This window comes from Grammomys surdaster, unplaced genomic scaffold (genome assembly GCF_004785775.1).
Source record: "Grammomys surdaster isolate TR1022 unplaced genomic scaffold, NIH_TR_1.0 275, whole genome shotgun sequence".
In the NCBI taxonomy this organism is placed as follows: Eukaryota; Metazoa; Chordata; class Mammalia; order Rodentia; family Muridae; genus Grammomys; species Grammomys surdaster.
In genome coordinates, this window is record NW_021604716.1 from 1,381,542 (window position 1) to 1,399,991 (window position 18,450).

At 46.4% G+C, this 18,450-nt stretch overlaps 1 protein-coding gene across 2 annotated transcripts in view; it reads left to right on the forward strand.

Annotated features, from left to right (window-relative positions):
- Rfx4 (regulatory factor X4) overlaps nucleotides 1-18,450 on the forward strand; it is a 132,269-nt gene that overhangs the window by 110,258 nt on the left and 3,561 nt on the right. For both annotated transcript variants that reach the window (XM_028776974.1, XM_028776976.1), the window contains 2 exons: nucleotides 10,753-10,915; nucleotides 12,553-12,691. In XM_028776974.1, the coding sequence (XP_028632807.1) occupies nucleotides 10,753-10,915; nucleotides 12,553-12,691 (302 nt within the window). The remainder of the gene's footprint in view (nucleotides 1-10,752; nucleotides 10,916-12,552; nucleotides 12,692-18,450) is intronic.

Here is an 18,450-nt window from a genome sequence, read left to right on the forward strand (position 1 = left end):
CATGCATGCATAGATGTTCTCAAAGGGTCAGGTGTGAGTGCATGCATACATAGATGTTCTCAAAGGATCAAGTGTGAATGCATGTATACATATATGTTTCCAAAGGATCAAGTCCTACCTATGCTGAGTGCTGTGCTTGATATGAATATTACTATGCCGAGTCCATGTTACCAAAAGGCCACCCAAGGATGAGAGAAACAGCCAGCCATCATAGGAGTTGGCACAATCGCAGTAAAAATTAATGCTACAGGGCTCTCAAAGGAGAGTCCATGCATGGAGGTGTCAGAGGAGACCTTGCAGAGGGGAGTGGAGGGTTAGGTAAGGTAACCCTATTTATTACTTAAGCCTCAAGTCTTTCCATTCACCTCGTCTGTTAGTAGGACAGCCTTGGTGCTGTAACAGTATATAGGGAGTTATAGCAGAAACCCACTTCACACATGCACACAGCATTGGTGGGGAATTCTGTCACAAGGAAAGCATTTTGAACAGAACCATTTGGAAATGCCCATTCTCCCAATACTGGGTTCCACCAGATCTAGTGGGTTCCCCAGCCCTGTAGCAGCAATACCTTCACATAACTAAGCAGGCAAACCCATGGGAAGGAAGTAACTGCAGACAGCCTGCTTGGAGACTCTGGGAATTTCAACAAATGAAAGGGGGCCAGTTCTGACACTCACTAGGAAGAGGACTTACAGAGGAACAACAGGTTCTCCTCACTGACAACCCAAAAGGAATTATGTATGAGCACCGTGCACGCTTCTCCAGCACTCTAGGGTTCTTCCTAGATGGGAACTATTAGGTCACCATCCCCTGGGTCTTCTGCTTTGCAAAGGAATCAGTGGGGCAGCAGGAGCTACCAAGAGCCATTTCCCTGAATCATGCTCTGGATGTGCCCACCATCACCAAGGCAACCTACCGAGTCGTGGCCATCCTGAAGTTCTGCAGACTTAACAGTGTGACTGGAGTGGAAGGCTCCTTTCCAGAAGGACACACAAAGCAGGGAGTGTTTGTGGAACAGGAGGATGTAAGGCATGAGGCATGCGCAGGAAAGACTAACAGGAGCATGTTGGATGGAGCGTGTTAGATTTGTCCTGCCAGTGAGTCTGCCTGGCTTTCTTTGTAGCAATTTGGAGGCCTCGAGGTAGGGGCAGGTGTGACAAGCGCCAAGGCCGTAGGAATATCATAAAAGTGTTGAGCGGTTTCTGTGCAATGTGCTGCACGTCATAAAAGGAGCTTCTTAGAAAGACAAATGTGAAACAGCTTCTCTTCAGATGACTGTAGGCTTTGAAGATTCTGGCACATTCCAGCTTTGTTCTCAGGTATCTCCAGGGGGCACTAAAAATGTCATCTTACATAAAAAGTATGTATACTACTTTTCTCTAGTACCACTTTTGAAATACTCCATGGATCAAGTCTGGATCCATAGACTGGATCTGGACGAGCAATGGGCCATGGTCTTAGAAACATGCATAATTTCCTAAGAAGCTGCATGGTTTTAAGCACATGCTATAAATGCATTATTGTAGGATTCTTAAATCTAGGGCCTTGTGAACATAATTATTGAATAATACTGTAAAATCAAAAAATAATTTTGCAAATCTAATAAAACATAATGGTCATGCTCTTTAGTTAACTCACTATATGACTTTCACGCCCAAGTAGGTTTATTAAATTGCTGTTTTCCCATCTACTTCTCAAAAACTTAAAAACAAATAATTACACTTATGTGTGTGTGCGCGCACACACACACATGTTTGAGTATGTGTGTGTGCACTTGTGGGGAGGTCAAAGGCAAACGTGTGGTCATTGATTCTCTGCTGCTAGCATCCGAGTTCAGGGATCAACCTCAGACTGTTGAGCCAAGTGCCTTTCCTGCTGAGCTATATGGAATCCAAAATAGGGGCTGAGAATGTAGCTTAATTGGTAAAGGTTAAAAAGGTTAAAAGTAAAATGCTTGGTTAGCATTCATGAAGTCTTGGGTTCAGTTCCTAGCATAAACTTTGAATCTTGGGACACCTCTGTAATCACAGAACTCAAGAGTATGCGTGTGCACACACACACATACACACAGACACACACAGACACATACAAGTAAAATTAAATCTTTAACAACAACAAAAAAGACTCAGCTGCACAGTGAGTTATAACTCTCCAGGACAATAGTTTTTCTACTTAATCATGTCTATGTCTAGGTCTGTGTCCATGCGGACATATTTTTAAACATGTTGTCTTAAGATAGTGCCATTAGTTTTAAACAAATGGAGGTGGTGGTAGTGGTAAGGAAAGGATAGGAACAGGCACCTAAACATGAGGCAGGTCAAAGCCAGAGTACAGTGGTTTATGAAAGCCTTCGGGCAACACACATAAGAGCCCAGTTACAGGACTCCACAACAACAGGTTGTCACGGGGTAAAACCTGGCCCATTTGTTTGTCCTCTGCCCACCTAGAACTTTGTGGCCTGCCTCCTGCCTCGTGGCCAGGCAGAGTTCAGGAACTTAGGGGAAGGGGGCTCTTTTCTGCCTTGTGAGCATGGCAGGTGGTGTCAAATTGATCAGTCTATTTAACATGACATCGGGCTGCAATTCTTTAATGTCATTAAAACAAAATGTCAAGCTCAGACTCTGTCTGGGCGGGCCACCGCAGGGCTCTAAAAGCCCCATTTATGATGTCATTTTAAGTGTTCCCCCCTTTGGCACTGACAATAAAAGTTAACTATTAAGCTGATGTTTTCAGCTTCCCACCCAGGTTCCCTGTAACACAAAACCTGCAAATTCAATCCCTGGGAAGTTAGGTTGCCTGATGAAACAGGAGGATTCCTCCCAAATGGCCCTGACTGTAGAACATCTGGCCTGCCCAGCTGCACTTTCTCTGCAGCAGCTGAGGCTGTCACAAAGATAACTGACCCCTCGGACTCTCCCGATAACAAAAGCTCAGTCACACTGAGGCAGGCTAAGCCAAGTAGCTCCCAATGGTGGGCACTGGTGACTCATTTACAGTGACTTCCTCCCCCTCCCTGGCAGCCCCTCCTTCCTCTTTAAAGGAACAGAATTAGGAGAAATGAATCAGGACGGGGGCCGGGGGGGGGTGCGGATTGTTTCAGGCATGCTTTGATTTCCCTCGATCCATCACACACTAACTTTTCCCTCCGTTTGTTATTCAATTATTCCTGTGCTAAGTGCAGACTCCATGTCTAGTCTGTGCCCAGCCTTGGAGGAACAGAAGTAGAAACAAGACAAAACAGATATGGCCACTGCCCTCAGTGGTACTTAGCTTCCAGTGGGTAAGAGTTAATGTAGAAATAAACTACCAGGTAAATATGTAACTCCAACCGGCTGGAAGAGGTGTGAGTGAAGAGAACAGTGTGGTATGGAAAAAGTATAACCCAGAGGCTGCCCAACTTGGTGGACAGTGAATTCTAAGGAGGTTACATCTGTCACAGAACTGGCCAATCACAAGGAGCCAGCCATATAGGAGATGGGGAGGGGCAATGAGGACATCTTGTACACAGGTTCTAGGCAGAAAGAGCTTGGTATAATAAAGACCGGCTGCAGTGTGTAAGGGATAGGCGCCTAGAGAGGCAGTTGACATGTCTTTCTGGGAATGGGGTCATTTGTTGCCCTGGTTAGTTTGGGCAGTCTGATATTGACCGTGGAGTTATTACTGCAGTAACTTAAACACACAAGGCTTCCCATGTCAGTGGGCATGCTCCTTAAACCACAGCTGTCCCAAGGACTGAGGAGGCCATGGGTGCATATTAACACAGCCATAGGCAGATCTACACACATAATCTTTTTGTCTCAGTCTTACTGGTTATAAGAAATGTTTTGTTAAGTATATCAGAAAACACCATTATTCAGATAAATTTTTTTCGATTATAGTAATTAAAAAACAAACAAAAGAAACCCCAAAACTTGTCTGTCAGGGCTAGAGAGGTGACTCTGGAATAAGAACGTTGGATGCTCTTCCAGAAGATCTGGGTTTGGTTCCCAGCCCTCAGATGACATTCTGTAACTCCAGTCCCTATGCATGAAAATAGTGGCCAGACAATTTATACAAGTTTTATACTAAAACAAGTTTATACAAGTTTTAAACTAAAAATCCAAGCTGTTCAAAACAGCAACCTATGCAGCTAGTTCGAACAGCACGTACCACTGCATTTAGTTTCCATAACTGAAGTCTGAACAGCTGCAGGTGGCTAGTGGCTAGGGTCTGGGGCAGCTCCAGATTCTCCACATGCTCACCAGAGCTTATTCCTGAGAAACTGCAAGCAAAGGTTTAGGTGAGATTTTCAGGTGGGGATAAAGGCTCATCGAATTCATCCAAGATCCAAAGGAGAAAATATAGCTAGAGGGTTGAGAGAACAGGGCCAGTTTACACAGTGGCCAACAGAATCTCACAGCTTCTGGGGTGGGGGTGTCATTCTGTGGCAGGGTGCTTGCTTAGCATGTGTATTCTATTACCAGCCCTGGGGGCAAGATTTTTGTTTTAAACAGAATATATGATAGGAAGCAGTGGATTATAGAGCCTTGCCTCTTGGTGCTCAGGCCATGGATCAGTGGCTTTGTAGTCTTTGGGACTCTTACTATGGTAAACAAATGGTCCCCACTGCTGACTTAGGGGCTCTGGATCTGCATTTTAACTGTACCCAGGAAGTATGGTTGCTATGGAAATGTGCTGGAGCCAGGGCAGTCTGCACTCAACATCCAACTATGCACTAACCTGAGCAAGTCCCTTCACTTCTTGGGACTCAGTTCCCTCATCTGACAAAGGAGGACAAGTCCGGTTGTGGTGGTACATGTCCCAGTACTTGGGATTGAATTTGAGGCTGAAGCTGGAGAAAGGAAGTCCATGTGTTCAAGGCCATTCCTAGATAGGAGACCCTGTCTCTCAGCAAAAGAAAACAGCACAGAAAAGGGAGGCGCCCAAACCCTGTCGTGAAGATTTAAAGGAGTCAGTGTGGGCAAAGAGACATGGACATTTTCCGGTTTCTGCTGAAAGAACATTCACTAATTTAAGAAATTACTGACTGCCTTTTTTTTTTCTTTCCAAGTGTACTCTCTGTCCTGTGCTGGCAAACCCCATCCAAAATGAAAGCCACCTTGAGGAAGAATTTTCTTTTGGGGATGGGGAGAAAGTGGTCTCTTATTGTGGTTTCAACACCATAAAGCAACCAGGGGACCTTTATAGAATCCTGAAGGACTAGGAGCCTGGCCACTGCACTGTCCTCAGACCTTTGAACACACTAGGGTTGTGTGAATGGTGTGAAGCTGGAGGAACAGAGGAAGTATGGGAATTAGCAAATGGGGAAGCCCGTTGTTTAACCAACACATCAGGAGCATTTGGGCCACATTGGCTTTTGCTTTATTATGTCCCTTAAAGCACAGCCATTACAGCATGCTTCTCACTGGAGGTCCCCCACCCAGGAGCTGGGATCCAGGGATGTTCTCTCTGCTCCCCAGGCAGAAACTGCTTCTCACCCAAGCCAGTAGGTGCTAATCTGCTTAAGGCTGCCTGAGTGGATGCATTAGATTGCTGGCACATGGCCATTTAGAGGTTTTGTTCCCTGGACCGCAGGAGCCCAAGCAGCCCTAGCAGCTTTTGTCTGATAGTGGCTATTCCCAGCAACCTTGGCTCCTTCAACAACAAATCCAATGCAATCAAAATTTACTAAACACCTCCTACTTGGCAGCCCCTATGCTGGGGCCACAGATGTGAGTGAACAGCTGCCGGGCTCCAGGGTTCAGGCAAAAGTTATACTTCTGCTGCAGTCCCTCAGGTGATGGAGTTCCCCTGAAGTCTTCTTACAGCTTGACAGGGCAGGGGGCCGGGGGGCGGGCATGAGGGAGCCTCTGCCTTTCTTGATTGTCCCTTTAAATAGTCATGGACTTTGGCCACTCCCCTGAGGTCCCAGGACTTGAAGGGTTAAGTACTCGCTTGCTGTGACTGGCTCATTATTCTCTCGAATCTCCCCCCTCCAATTACAGTTCTGGTAGTAAATCTATTTATGTTTTATGTATTCTGACAGAAGCACTTTGCATTCATTATAGAAAAACAACAAAACAAAAATTTAAAAATTGCCAACCTTGCCACCCAGAAATAAACCATTTTAATAAAAAGGGGAAAAATTTAAATTATAAGAATGCTATAACCTCCTGAATTTTTTGTGGGCTTGTGTGCGTGTGTGCGTGTGTGTGTGCGTGTGTGTGTGGTCTACATGTGGGCACATGATTGTGTGTGTTCAGGTACATTTATACATTCATGCACATGTAGCCAGAGGAGCATGTCAAGTATCTTCCTCTTGTTCTTTACCTTGATTTTGAATAAGAAAGGTCTCTCTTTGATCTTGGAGCTGGCTGGCCAGTGAGCTGCCCGATCCTCTGGCCTGCACCTCCCCAGCGCTGGGATCGCACGTACGAGCTTTTTACATCCATTCTAAATCTGAACTCAGCCTTCACAGCTGCACGAGAAGCACTTGGCCAATAGCGCCATCCTCTCAGCCCCTCTGAGGAAAATGTAAGCATAGAGAAGAAGGGAACCACGTCTAATCAGTCACCCGATGTGATTATTTGGAGACTTTTCTCCTCTGAACGTTGTACAGTTTATGCGCCATCCCTAACAACCGGCCCATGAAGCCACTGTTTCTGTGGGGAAGAAGACAACAGATGTGAAATGCAGAAGGACACCAGCAATTTCACAGAAACATCCTCTTTAGAAGTTTGCTGTAACTGGATACCTCATAGTCTCTAGTCAAGCATTCCATCCCTAGCAAGCTGGTTTTTCATTACTGTAACAAGTAACCAAGACAATGTTTACAAAGACCCAAGTTTACTCTGGCTCAGTTTTGAAGGTCTTAAGTATGCCCTCCTGCTCTGGGCTTGGAGTGGCACATCATGGCTGAAGCCCAAGGTGAAACAAAACTCCTCACCTCATGGCTAGGAAGTGGAAGAGAGGGAAGAGAAGGCCAGACTCCCACAATCCCCTTCATAGGCATGCTCTCAATGATCTAAAACCCTTCACTGGGCCCTGCCTTTTAAACATTCTAGGGATCAAACTTTTAACACATGGACCTTAAGTCCCAGACTATAATCTACATATCATCTGAGCAGTAGAGAGACTGGGGCAGGGGGATCGGGAGTTGGAAAGCAGCTTGGGTTGCACAGCAAGACCCTGTCTCAAAATAACAATGAATAACATAGTGTCTGATGATAAGATTGATCCAAGAAGCTTGCCTTTCTTCCTTAACATTTGCAATGGGAGACACAGAAATATACTTTAAGGACCTTTCTGGAGGGCTGGGGAGATGGCTCTATGAACTGAAGTCACTTCTGCTTAAGCCTGGCTACCTGAGTTCAATCCCAGGAACCCATGTAGAGATGGAAAGAAAAAAAAAAAACCAACTCTATTAAGTTGTCTGTCCTTGGACCTCTGCATGCAGGCAACGACATGTTCCCCAATGTTTAAAAAGATAAGGAGAGAAGGAATATATTTGATGGATGTGCAGTCAGGTGTGGGGGAAGGGGATGCCTCTGTGGGCCCATGCTGAAGCATTCCTTCTGCCTGAGGGGCCAGCCACACGAAGGTATAGTATAGAACAGAGTTTATTCAGGGCATGGGGAGGGGAGTGAAGAGGGTAGTAGAGGCAGAGAGAGAGAGAGAGAGAGAGAGAGAGAGAGAGAGAGAGAGAGAGAGTAGAGAAGTAGAGACTGGCCGTGAACATGTGGAGAGAGAGAGGGAGGGGAAATGGAAGATATGGGGATCGGGACAAGAGGACAGAGAGGGAGCAAGGGAGAGTGGAGAGGGCAAGCAGTCCCTTTTATAGTGAGTCAGGCATACCTGGCTATTGTCAGGCAACTGTGGGGTGGAGCTTAGACAAAATGCTAACTCCAAACAATGATAGTAATTATCATTGTATTATTATTATTACTTATTATATAAAGACAGAAAAAAAGGGGCTGGGGAGATGACTAAGTTGGCGACACCAGCTGGAGTGGCACATGTCTATAATCCCAGTGCAAGGAGGAGGTGATGAGGAGATCCCTGGCTCACTTACAGGCCAGAGTGACGGAGTTCACAAGCTCTAACTTCAGAGAGAGACCCTGTCTCAAAGGAAAGAGTGAAGAACCGAGGCACACACCAAATGCTGACCGCCAGCCTCAACCTCAACACACATGTACAACACATCCCGCAAGAAACCCCACATGTGCACACAAACCATACACACAGAAGGTTGCTGGAACACCTGAATTTATGAGGAATAGTTCCTGAATCTCATTTAAAAACCCACTGCAGGTCAGGTTTTTTTTTGTCCCACGTTACCTTAATTCATCCTTACATCAGTCTTGCAAGATAGACTAATCCTGTTTTACAGACAATGAAGCAAAGGTTCGCAAGTTATGAGAGGTTTGCCTAACGCCAGCCAGTTAATACACGGCAGACACAGGACTCGGAGCAGAGAGAAAAGTATGAAATTGACCTGGGCCCCACTGACCCACCACCCAAGTGTCCTGAGACCATGGATAAGCCATTTAGCATCCTATGAAGCATCTCTCCCTCAGCCAATGCTGACACAAGGAACGAAGTCCAGTATGTGTGGGGTGGGGTGGGGTGTTGATGACATGGTTAGGGCAGTTTCTTCATGAAGTCTGCAGGAAGCTCTCAGACTATCCCATTCCAAGGATAGAGAACACATGCTCCCAGTCAGATGGTTTCCTAACTGCAGACTTCCTTCCATATCCTGGAAAACTCAGAGTCAGGGTGAAGGCCGTGTTGTGGAAGACGGGCATTTAGGAAATGCCCTTCCAGCCGATTCCTAATGGCTCCTTTGTCTCCACGCTGCTCTTCTTTCCTCTTCTGGGTTCATGTTCTCGAATCTTCTGGGCTTCTACATTGCTTATACATGTTTCTTTTTTTTTTTTAAATTTAAGGATGTTTGTAAAGCACTTTAGCCCAATGCCTGGCATGTAATAGATTCTCAACAGAACATACATCCTTTGAATGCTCTTGAAGTGAGTTGTTGCCACGTTATTAAAAGGGGCATTATCTGTATTCCAAATTTGCAGTCTCAGATTTACACAAGTTCTTAGTACAAGGCACTTTCAGTAGTAAAACAATAAATACACTTAAAACAGGATTCCTTCCCCTCCTTCCTCATGGACCTTCCTTGCCAGGACTCTGCCACGCAAGCAATAGAGCCAATATGCCAATCTGTCCTCTCTAGCCACCCCATGTCAATACAGCTGCTCCTTGCGATATAAGTAAAGCCTTGGGGGAAAGACAGACTGAATTCTAAAAATAAGAAAATGCAAACCCTTCCTCTGTCTTTCTGTTAGAGGCTTAAGGTGAAATGGGCTTTTACTGACAGTACAGGATTTTTTTTTAAATCTATTTTTATCTTACTTTATGAGTGTGGGTATTTTGCTTGCCTGTATGTATAAGTACTACATGTTTGCCTGGTATGCATGTAGGCCAGAAGAGCGAGTTAAATATCCTGGGACTAAAGTTACTGATGCTTGTGATCTGCCACGTGGGCACTTGGAATTAAACTCAGTTCCTCTGGAAGAGTAGCCAGTGCTCTTAACCATGGAGCCATTTCTCCAGCCCCTATTTTATTTCATCTTAAAAATAGCGTCTGTCAACCAGTTCTCCAGCTTTCTGTGTACCCAAAAATCAACAGTGAGTCCTGTTCCCTACACCTTGTAAAACAGGGTTATTTCCGCTATCTTAACGTTTTAAAACGTATCAGAAATTAAGTTGTCTAACCAGTTTACTTCTAACAAGTTTTTGGATTTTTCTTATAAAAATTCTAACCATCATATAAAATGTTAGAGAACCTTTGTTGGGTCCTGTTACACACACACACACACACACACACACACACACACACACACACACAGAGAGAGAGAGAGAGAGAGAGAGAGAGAGAGAGAGAGAGAGAGAGAGAGAGAGAGAGAGAGAGAGACCCCAGTCCTTAGCACTTTCAGGTATCCAATTAAAAGGCAACAAATGAATTAGTAATGTGTTTGGGATAGGCCATAGTCCAGGTCACTGTCTACAATCTTTATGGAGAGCTAGCTAGACAGAGACCAGGGAGCTACTTAAGTTGCTTAAAGTAGTCTCTCGGCTCTATGACACCTATTGACTTGAGCATGGAAAGCTAATTTGCAGTGCTTGTCTGGGCCACACTCTGCCAGGCTTTGTATTCTTTGTCTTCCTCCCTTCCCATCTTTCCTGTTCACTTTCTCTCTCAAGCTTTGTTTTACTGAGTATATCTGGATAGGTCAGGCCCTGCCCTAAATGCCAGGTTGGGTAGACTGACACACCTAGCCTCATGAGATTTGCACTCTGATGTGGGGGAGAGGATTGGCATGGATCAGATCACATTCCTTCCAGAATGGGGGAATTGCAGACTGAAGTAGGTACCACAAGGACCCACAATGCACTGAAGGAACTCACCCAGTCTAGAGTTAGCAGACTTGGATTCATGGATGAAGACTGAGTGGATGGGTAGTTAAGGAAGAGGGAAGATTCTAGGTGGCAGATACAGAAGGGCAAAGGTTCTGTGCTGCCAGCGATTGTAATACTTGGAGAAAATATTTCTAGGACCAGGAGCTGCCAAGGATACTTCTGCCAAGGCCAGCAGAACCAGAGAATGCCTGGTAACAGTTCAGATTTTCAGTTTACAAGCAATGGGAAGCCACTTAGTGTTCTAGAGGCAAACTGATATCGAGAATGCAATCTTATCTGTCTCTGTAGGAGCAATGCAGTCATATACGTGGTCACTAACATACACAGTGACGACGGCTGCTGGGTCACCGGCTGAAAACTCCCAACAACTACCCTGTATGAGAAGCACCCACATGCCTTCTTCCTCAGTCACACACAGGATACCAGTCTACTCCCACAGAGAGGAGCATGGGTAAGTGACTCAGAAGGATTCAGATAGTAGTTTTTCCTCAGAGGACAGGAAGGGGCTGCCTTCTGGTTAGTCCGCATGCCTTCCTCCGTGCTATTATTGCATAGAACTGTCTTATGTAACCCCCAAATACACAGGTGCAGAGGGATGGAAGAAAGGGTGAATGGCTTGCAGTTTCCCAAGGTCACACAGTTGGCAAATTATAGACCGCCCCCCAACTGAGCATGCCATGATATGAAGCTGAAATCCGTCCCTCACTCCCTCCCAGCAGCAGCCTGTGTCGCTCTCTGTACATCTGGTAGCCTTATAAAGCTCCACAGTATGCCCTTGTCTCTTTGGACATTTTGAGGTGGTCCACTCCTCCTGTAGCCTGGAGGTCTCTGGAGGACTGCTCCCCAGTTCAGGGAGCCCCCTGTGGCTTCCAGGGGTGCTCCGTAACCTGGATCATTTATTTTGCCCATATTGTGTGCAAACCTGGGAGGTGATGCTGCTGTGATGACCAGCCTGCGCACCCAGCCAGCAGCGCTACACGGCCTTCAACAGCCCTTGGCATCATGCTCTGTCTCACAGGAGACACCAGCCTCACTGTGTTCAATGAGCGGTGACTTGAAGGAACTCCACTGGCACACAGTGTGGGGAGTCTCACCTGCAGCTTCTCACAGGCCTGCAGGCTAGCTAGAGAAGCCCCAAAGTATCCGGGGTGCAGAGGCATCTCAGAGAACTCCCACACAGGTGGTCCAGCAGAAGGTAGAAAGCTTGAACGTCTTCACAGGCTGGTACGTCAGTCTGTGCCCATAGTTCGGATCCCCAGGGATCTCCGTGGGGCAGCCGTTATTCCTAGAGACATTCCCTACATAATTATAATGCACTCTTAGGACTGTGATTCAGATAGCTTTGGAATGTACAAGAAAGGTAGAATAGAGATTCATGTGGCCACAGGTCCAGTCCTTTGCCAGGAAGATGTTATGATATACAGTCATAGTCTAGCAGCCCGGGCGTGTGTAACCCTATGTGCATATGCCATTGCCCATACATGAGTGGTTCCAGTAGAACCCTATGCATCATCTCACAGATGTGAGAAATGGGGGCTGTGAATAACTCCAGATCAATTGCCAGAAAGCGGCCAAGCCTGGCTCAGACCCAGAGTGGTCTCTGATATCTGCTTTGCCTCATCACGCAATTGCCCCAGGTTCCTTGCTACCACTTCCCAGTGGAAGCCCAAGGAATGCAGAAACACAAAGTCCAAAGCAAAAAACAAAACCAACCAACCAACCAACCAACCAAACAAACAAACAAACAAATAAAAACCCTGTTTGATTTCAAGGCGTACAATGAGGTGTTGACACAATGGGAGGAGAGCTTTCCATTGGTGTAGTGTTTTGATTGGAGCCAGCTTCCATTCCCTGAGCGCAAGCTTGCCAAGAGTGCTGGGGGTCGGGGAAAATCAGGCTGGGGTTTAAAACTCACCACAGCAAGGCCAGCAGGGCAGAGATGATAGGAATCAAACAGAAGAAAAAATGGGTGGGGTGGGGGTGGGGCACAAAGGAGGAAAAAGTAGTTGAGGCGACTTTTAAAGGTATCAAACAGACTGTTCTTGTGCGTTATGACTCACACTATTCATTGTGCTTGGTGCATTTTAGGTACACGGGAAGCTATAACTACGGGAGCTATGGCAACCAGCATCCTCACCCACTGCAGAACCAGTATCCAGCCCTGCCTCATGACACAGCCATCTCTGGGCCACTCCACTACTCCCCGTACCACAGGAGCTCTGCCCAGGTGAGTGTGCATGTGTTGGGAGGTCTTGCTTGCTCAGAGTGGTTGGCACCCAGTTATGCCAACTAACCACCGTTACTAAATCCGCTGTGTATGCACCTGTCAGTCCCCAAAGACAGCCCAGCTCACTGCCCTTGAGTAAATGGCCTACCTTGGGTGCTTGTGATCACATGTCACCTTTCCTTACCCATCCAAGCTGCATCACTGTTCTCTTAAGTTTCTGACTCCCTTCGACCTCTCTGAAGCCAGGATCCAGCTAGCTGTGTTTCTGTTGGTCCTTTCTAGGTGGCCACTTCACATGGGGCCTCTGTCTCCTTTCCCATCACTCCCCTCTTGGCATCTGTTAGGATCTCTACATCATGCCATCTGGTCTCTTGGTTTTCCAGGTGGGTGTAGGTCTAGCCCACACAGAATCTTAGCCAGAAGCATCTTAAAATGGACCTTCTCTTGATTACTCTTACCCTAGCAAACTGAGCTCTCTATGGCCAGCCTGAGGTAAGGGATGTTGAGAAAAAAAAAAAAACCTAGATTATCACTGTAGGGCACTCTAGTTAGTTATCTCAGACACCCTCCTGTGTGTTGTCCCAAGCAGGACTGATCACCAACTATATTCAATTGCTTGGTCTTATTTTGTTGAGACAGGGTCTCTCTCTACATAGTCCTAGTTACCATGGAACTCACTATGTAGACCAGGCTGCCCTTGAACACACAGAGATCCACCTCCCTCTGCCTCCTGAGCACTGAGATTGAAAGGGTATGCCACCACACCCATACTCAGTCCTGTATTCTAAACTGTCTTCGTCATCCTGGCTTGCCTACCTTAGGCCTTCGTGATGACCTCTGTCTCTAAAGCTTTCCCTCTCTGCAGCTGGAAAGGTCTTTTGGAAAGAAAGAAAAACAAAACTGTGACTCTGGCACTGTATTATTGTCGGTAGGGTCACTTCCTCAGTTTCCTTCTCCATAGTCGGTTCCTTCCTGCCCAGCCCACCCCCTCTCCTCTTTTGGAGCTGTGGCAGATGCTCACAGTTGTCCTGTGTCCACTGCATGGAGCAACATCCTTGTCTGCAGGGACTGCTCCCCAAGCTGGGACTTCTTCCTGCTTATCATCCGGACAACATCTTATGGGCTTGTGAGTTTCTGAAGAGCACCCCCTTCCTTCCTCCAGGCCCTAACCAAGTGCCTGCCACACTGAGCTTTCTCTTTCTGTCACACTGCCTACACCTTGTCAACCAGTGGCATTCTGGGGACCTTAGACACTCTCCTATGTGCTGTCCCAAGCAGGACTGAACTTTTTCTCTCTAACTCTGCAGGAGCCCTCAAGCTCCTTCAAGACAGCGATAAAGTCTATACTCCCAGGCCACAGTACACAAAACCCTTAATAAAAGTCAGTTTCTTTCTTCCAAATGCTGCAGTATGCCAGGCTCTGTACAGAGCAGTTAGCATACACTCTGGATAGCCATAGTAGAACAGGAAACGAGACACAGGGTAACGTGTGGAGATTAGAACCCAGGAGGTGTGACTACTTTTGGGCTCCTGAGCACCACCTTAGTCTACTATCTCTCAGATGTGGCTCTTGCTGTGAGTTTTTGGGGGTGGGGAAGGAAGTAGCTATAGGCAGGACCAATGGTTGGGGAAGGCTAAGCCTAGTTTGTCTGCTCAGAAGGTTGAGAAGCCACCGGTGGTTTTTGTGTCAAAGAGAGCTCTCAGAACACCCATAGAACAAGCACAAAAGGGGGCTGGGGTGGGCAGGGCCCTCAGAGGGCAAGGGCAGGAGGGAGCTGTATGGAGGCCACATTGCATCAGCCAGCAGTACACAGGTTTGCCTCCAAGGGATACTAAAGAGAATGTATCCATACTGCAAAGGCACTCAGGGTAAGCAGGCCTCTGTTTTGGTTTCCATCCCAGTACCAAGAGGAGCTCTAGTTTAATCCCAAGACAAGCTAAGGAGTTGATTCTTCTAAGTCATCACCTGGGGCATTCATTAGAGAACTCTTGACTGCGTCACAGAGATGCCAGCTCCTTAGGTGCCACCTCTCCTGGGAGCAGAGTCTGTGCTTCTCTGTGTGACTCCCCAGAATAACCAAGTTGCTGCCTGGGTCACACTCAGCCTAATCTAGGCACTCACTCATTCATTGGCTCACTCCTTCCTTCCTCAAGTGGCTGCTGGACACCTGCTTCACACAAGCATAGCTAGAGCTTCCAGGAGTGCAGGGCAGTAGACAGAAGTGCCACGCACTGTGAGCTTACACTCCAGCTGGAGACTACATCACTGAGACACTGCTTTTGGGCTTATCATCTTTCCTTCTTTACTGCTTCATGCCCTAGGAAATTTCAGGAGCCCCTTTTGGGGGGTGATATTTTTAAAACCATCACCATAAAAAGAAGCCAAGTTCCCTTCAAAGCCCACATCGACCCTGGTGATTAAAGATAAGACTGCTGTGTCCGCTTTGGAAGCCACAATGGTACTCAATTGGAGTCTTTATCACTCAATAGCTGGTCTTACAGAAGAGGCCAAGAACTAAGTTATAGTCAACAGAAAAGCCCTGTATATCTTTTTTCCATGTATTTATTCATTCACATTACATCCTGATTGCTGCTCTCCACTCCTCTTGACCCCCCCTCACACAGTCCCTCCCTCTCTCTCCCCTCCCTTTCTCCTCTGAGGCCCCTCCTGGTATCCCCCCACCCTGGCATAGCAAGTCTCTGCAGGACTAGAAAGCCATGTATATCTAGATGAGGCCCAAGCCAGCTTCTCCATCATCTTGCCTTGTGGCTCTCAGACAAGGAAGGGCATTTGACACTCTACCATCCCCAGCACACACACACAGACACACACGCATGCACGCACGCGCACACACACACACACACACACACAGACACACTCACACACACACACACACACACACCTTGTGGTTCATGGTGTCATTAGTCTCTCTTTGTAAAGTGTGATAAAGTTAATTACATTGTATCTGTGCCCATATTGGGTGAGGTCAGTATTGAAAATGCCCCTCATCTAGGGAAGGTCCTGTTCAAAGATAAAGCAGCCTTTGTTTCATTTTCCATTAACATTTAAGGCACTTGCACCTTTAGACAATTTGAAATAGATGGTCCCATTCGTTCCCATAACAACCTCAGGAAGACAGCGCTTTTCTCCAGTTCTTCAAGAAGAAGCAGCAGCCACAGAGAGCTGTGTGACCCAGCCAGCAAAGCAGATGTGAGCACCAATTCTCCAACACCCAGCCCCATGCCAGTGACCTAAAACCACTGTGTTGGGGGGCAGCAAAGCCTAGAGATTGGCACGAATATTCTCAATAAATGCCCAGTTCAGAGAGAGAGAGAGAAAGGCACATCCTAGTTGATTTAAGGTTAAGTGTGCAAGGTTGAAACCCACTGTAGGCTTGAGTAGTCTTAGCCTCCCAGAGCAAAGGTCAAGCAGATCCAGTCCCTGGTGATGGAGTAGCACCCTTCACTAAAGTAGGTTCACGGGGATGAGGAAGAGGTAGGTCTAAACTGAAGAAAAATACAATGTTTTTAAAGAAATGTACTTGGTTTCCAGCACAAGAATACCTGTAAGTCAAGACTGCAAATTAACACCTGTTAAGCTGGCTTGAAGGAATCGTATGTCTAAGGACTGTGATAGTCATACACCTCCCAGTACTTACATGATCAAAACCATCTGAGTTCTCTTGTTCGTCACATAGGATATGCGCATGCTTGCTCACAGTACTCATGTCCGCAGCACATGATTGCTTATGGCCAACACAAAGGTAGACCTCCGGGATGACTTGAGTTCTCAGAACTGCTGAATTAGTGGAGAAGTATTTCCGTGCCCCAGTCAACCCCTGACCATGCAGTCCTCACCCTGTCAGCAACCATGAAAGTGAACAGGGTCCCACAAGTCATGTGATCAACCAACATCCATATGGCCAGGAATACACTCAGCTGAGACAACAAAGCAGCTCCTCTTCCTCATCTGAATGGCCCAAGAATGGCATGACCAATGTGATCTTCATCTGTTGGCTCCAACCAGCCCACAGCCAGGGCTGCCAACAAGTTTCCTTAGGCTATTTCATCTTGGGATGGTATCTTGGCCTAGCGTAAAGGAACACAGACACACTACATACACATATACCACCACCACACAACACATATAAACACACAACCTGACAAAACACACACACCACATTCATGTACACACACATACATACACACACCACATACACAAAACACATATCACACACTCATAAACTATACTCCACACATACAAACATACACATACCACACACAAAACACACATACACACAACACATACACACACATACCCAAAAAACACATACTCACACTAGACACACACACACACACACACAGGGCTGGGAAATCAGCCCAGTAAAGCCCTTGCTTTGTAAGCACAACAGCTTGCATTTGTTCTCTAGAACCCATGTAAAAGAAAGCTAGATGCAGTCAAATGTTCATAACCCCAGGGCTGGGGAGACAGAGACAGCAGATCCTGGGATTCAACGGCGCTGAGTAGTCAGTCTACTTTGTTAAGTTCTAGGCCAGTGAGAGACCCAGTCTCAAACAATAACAACAAACAACAACAATGACATAGTAAACAGCACTAAAGGAAAACACCTGAGGTGGTTCTCTGGTCTTAACATCCACAGGTACACACATGCAGACACGTGCCACATATGTATATGTGCATGTTCACATACCAGTAGCTGTAATGCTGCAAAGCGTTTGAGTGCAGAGCTAATTTCCCTGGGTTCAAATCCCAGGTATGCCCCTGATTAGTTCTGAGCTTCAATTTATTCATCTGGAAAATGAAATAAATTATAATACAATATATACAATATGCAGTAATACTTCACAGGATACAGTGGCCGTGGTCAGGTAATTAATACAGATTACAATAAAGTCAGGCTCATAGTTAATACTATTTGCATTTATCATTCCCCTTTGTCACCCAATTATAGTAATCTTCTATTTTATATAATTACACAATATGTGTTCTCCTCACAGAACTGGCTCTACAGGGGCAAGAGCCCCACAGTCCCAAGACCCACCACAGAACTGTCCCCTTAGTGATTTCCTAGGATGTACTTGTCAATGAAATGAATGACCTTGTTTGAGTACTAAGTACTTATGTGGTCTCAAGCAGGCCATTGCCACCACTCATAAACTAAACATTAGGACCCCCAGGCAGCCACTGAGGCTCTAGTGATGACTAATAGAACACAACCCTATGCCCCTCCAAAATGGAACACTAGTTATGGCTAACACATTTTGAAAACTTACAGCATGGATTCTAAGTAGCTTTGCATCAATTCATTTAATCTTGACCCTATACGCTCAGCAGATGTGGATTGTCTGACAAAGAGTTTTGGGGAGCCATGATCTCTTTTGGAGGAGGCCAAGAGGAAACCTGGTGGAGGCAGTGGCTGGCGGGCCTTTAGGACAGTGAGCGCTGCCTTTCATAGGAAAATGGTTTGTGCTCCTGCCTCAGTCACCTTTCACCCCCTGCCCAATCTCGGAGCATGTGGTGAGAGGCAGGGATAAAGGGCTCACTCTGCCCTTTCCATGTGCAGGAAAGTTGGCCCCTGGAGTGGGGAGTTGTGTCCCAAAATAGACTTTCTAATACAGTTCCAAAGAGGCCAAGAGTCAGTCACAACCAAGATGGACTTACAACATAACCTCTAGATAACTACTTTAAACACCACACACACACACACACACACACACACACACACACACACACACAT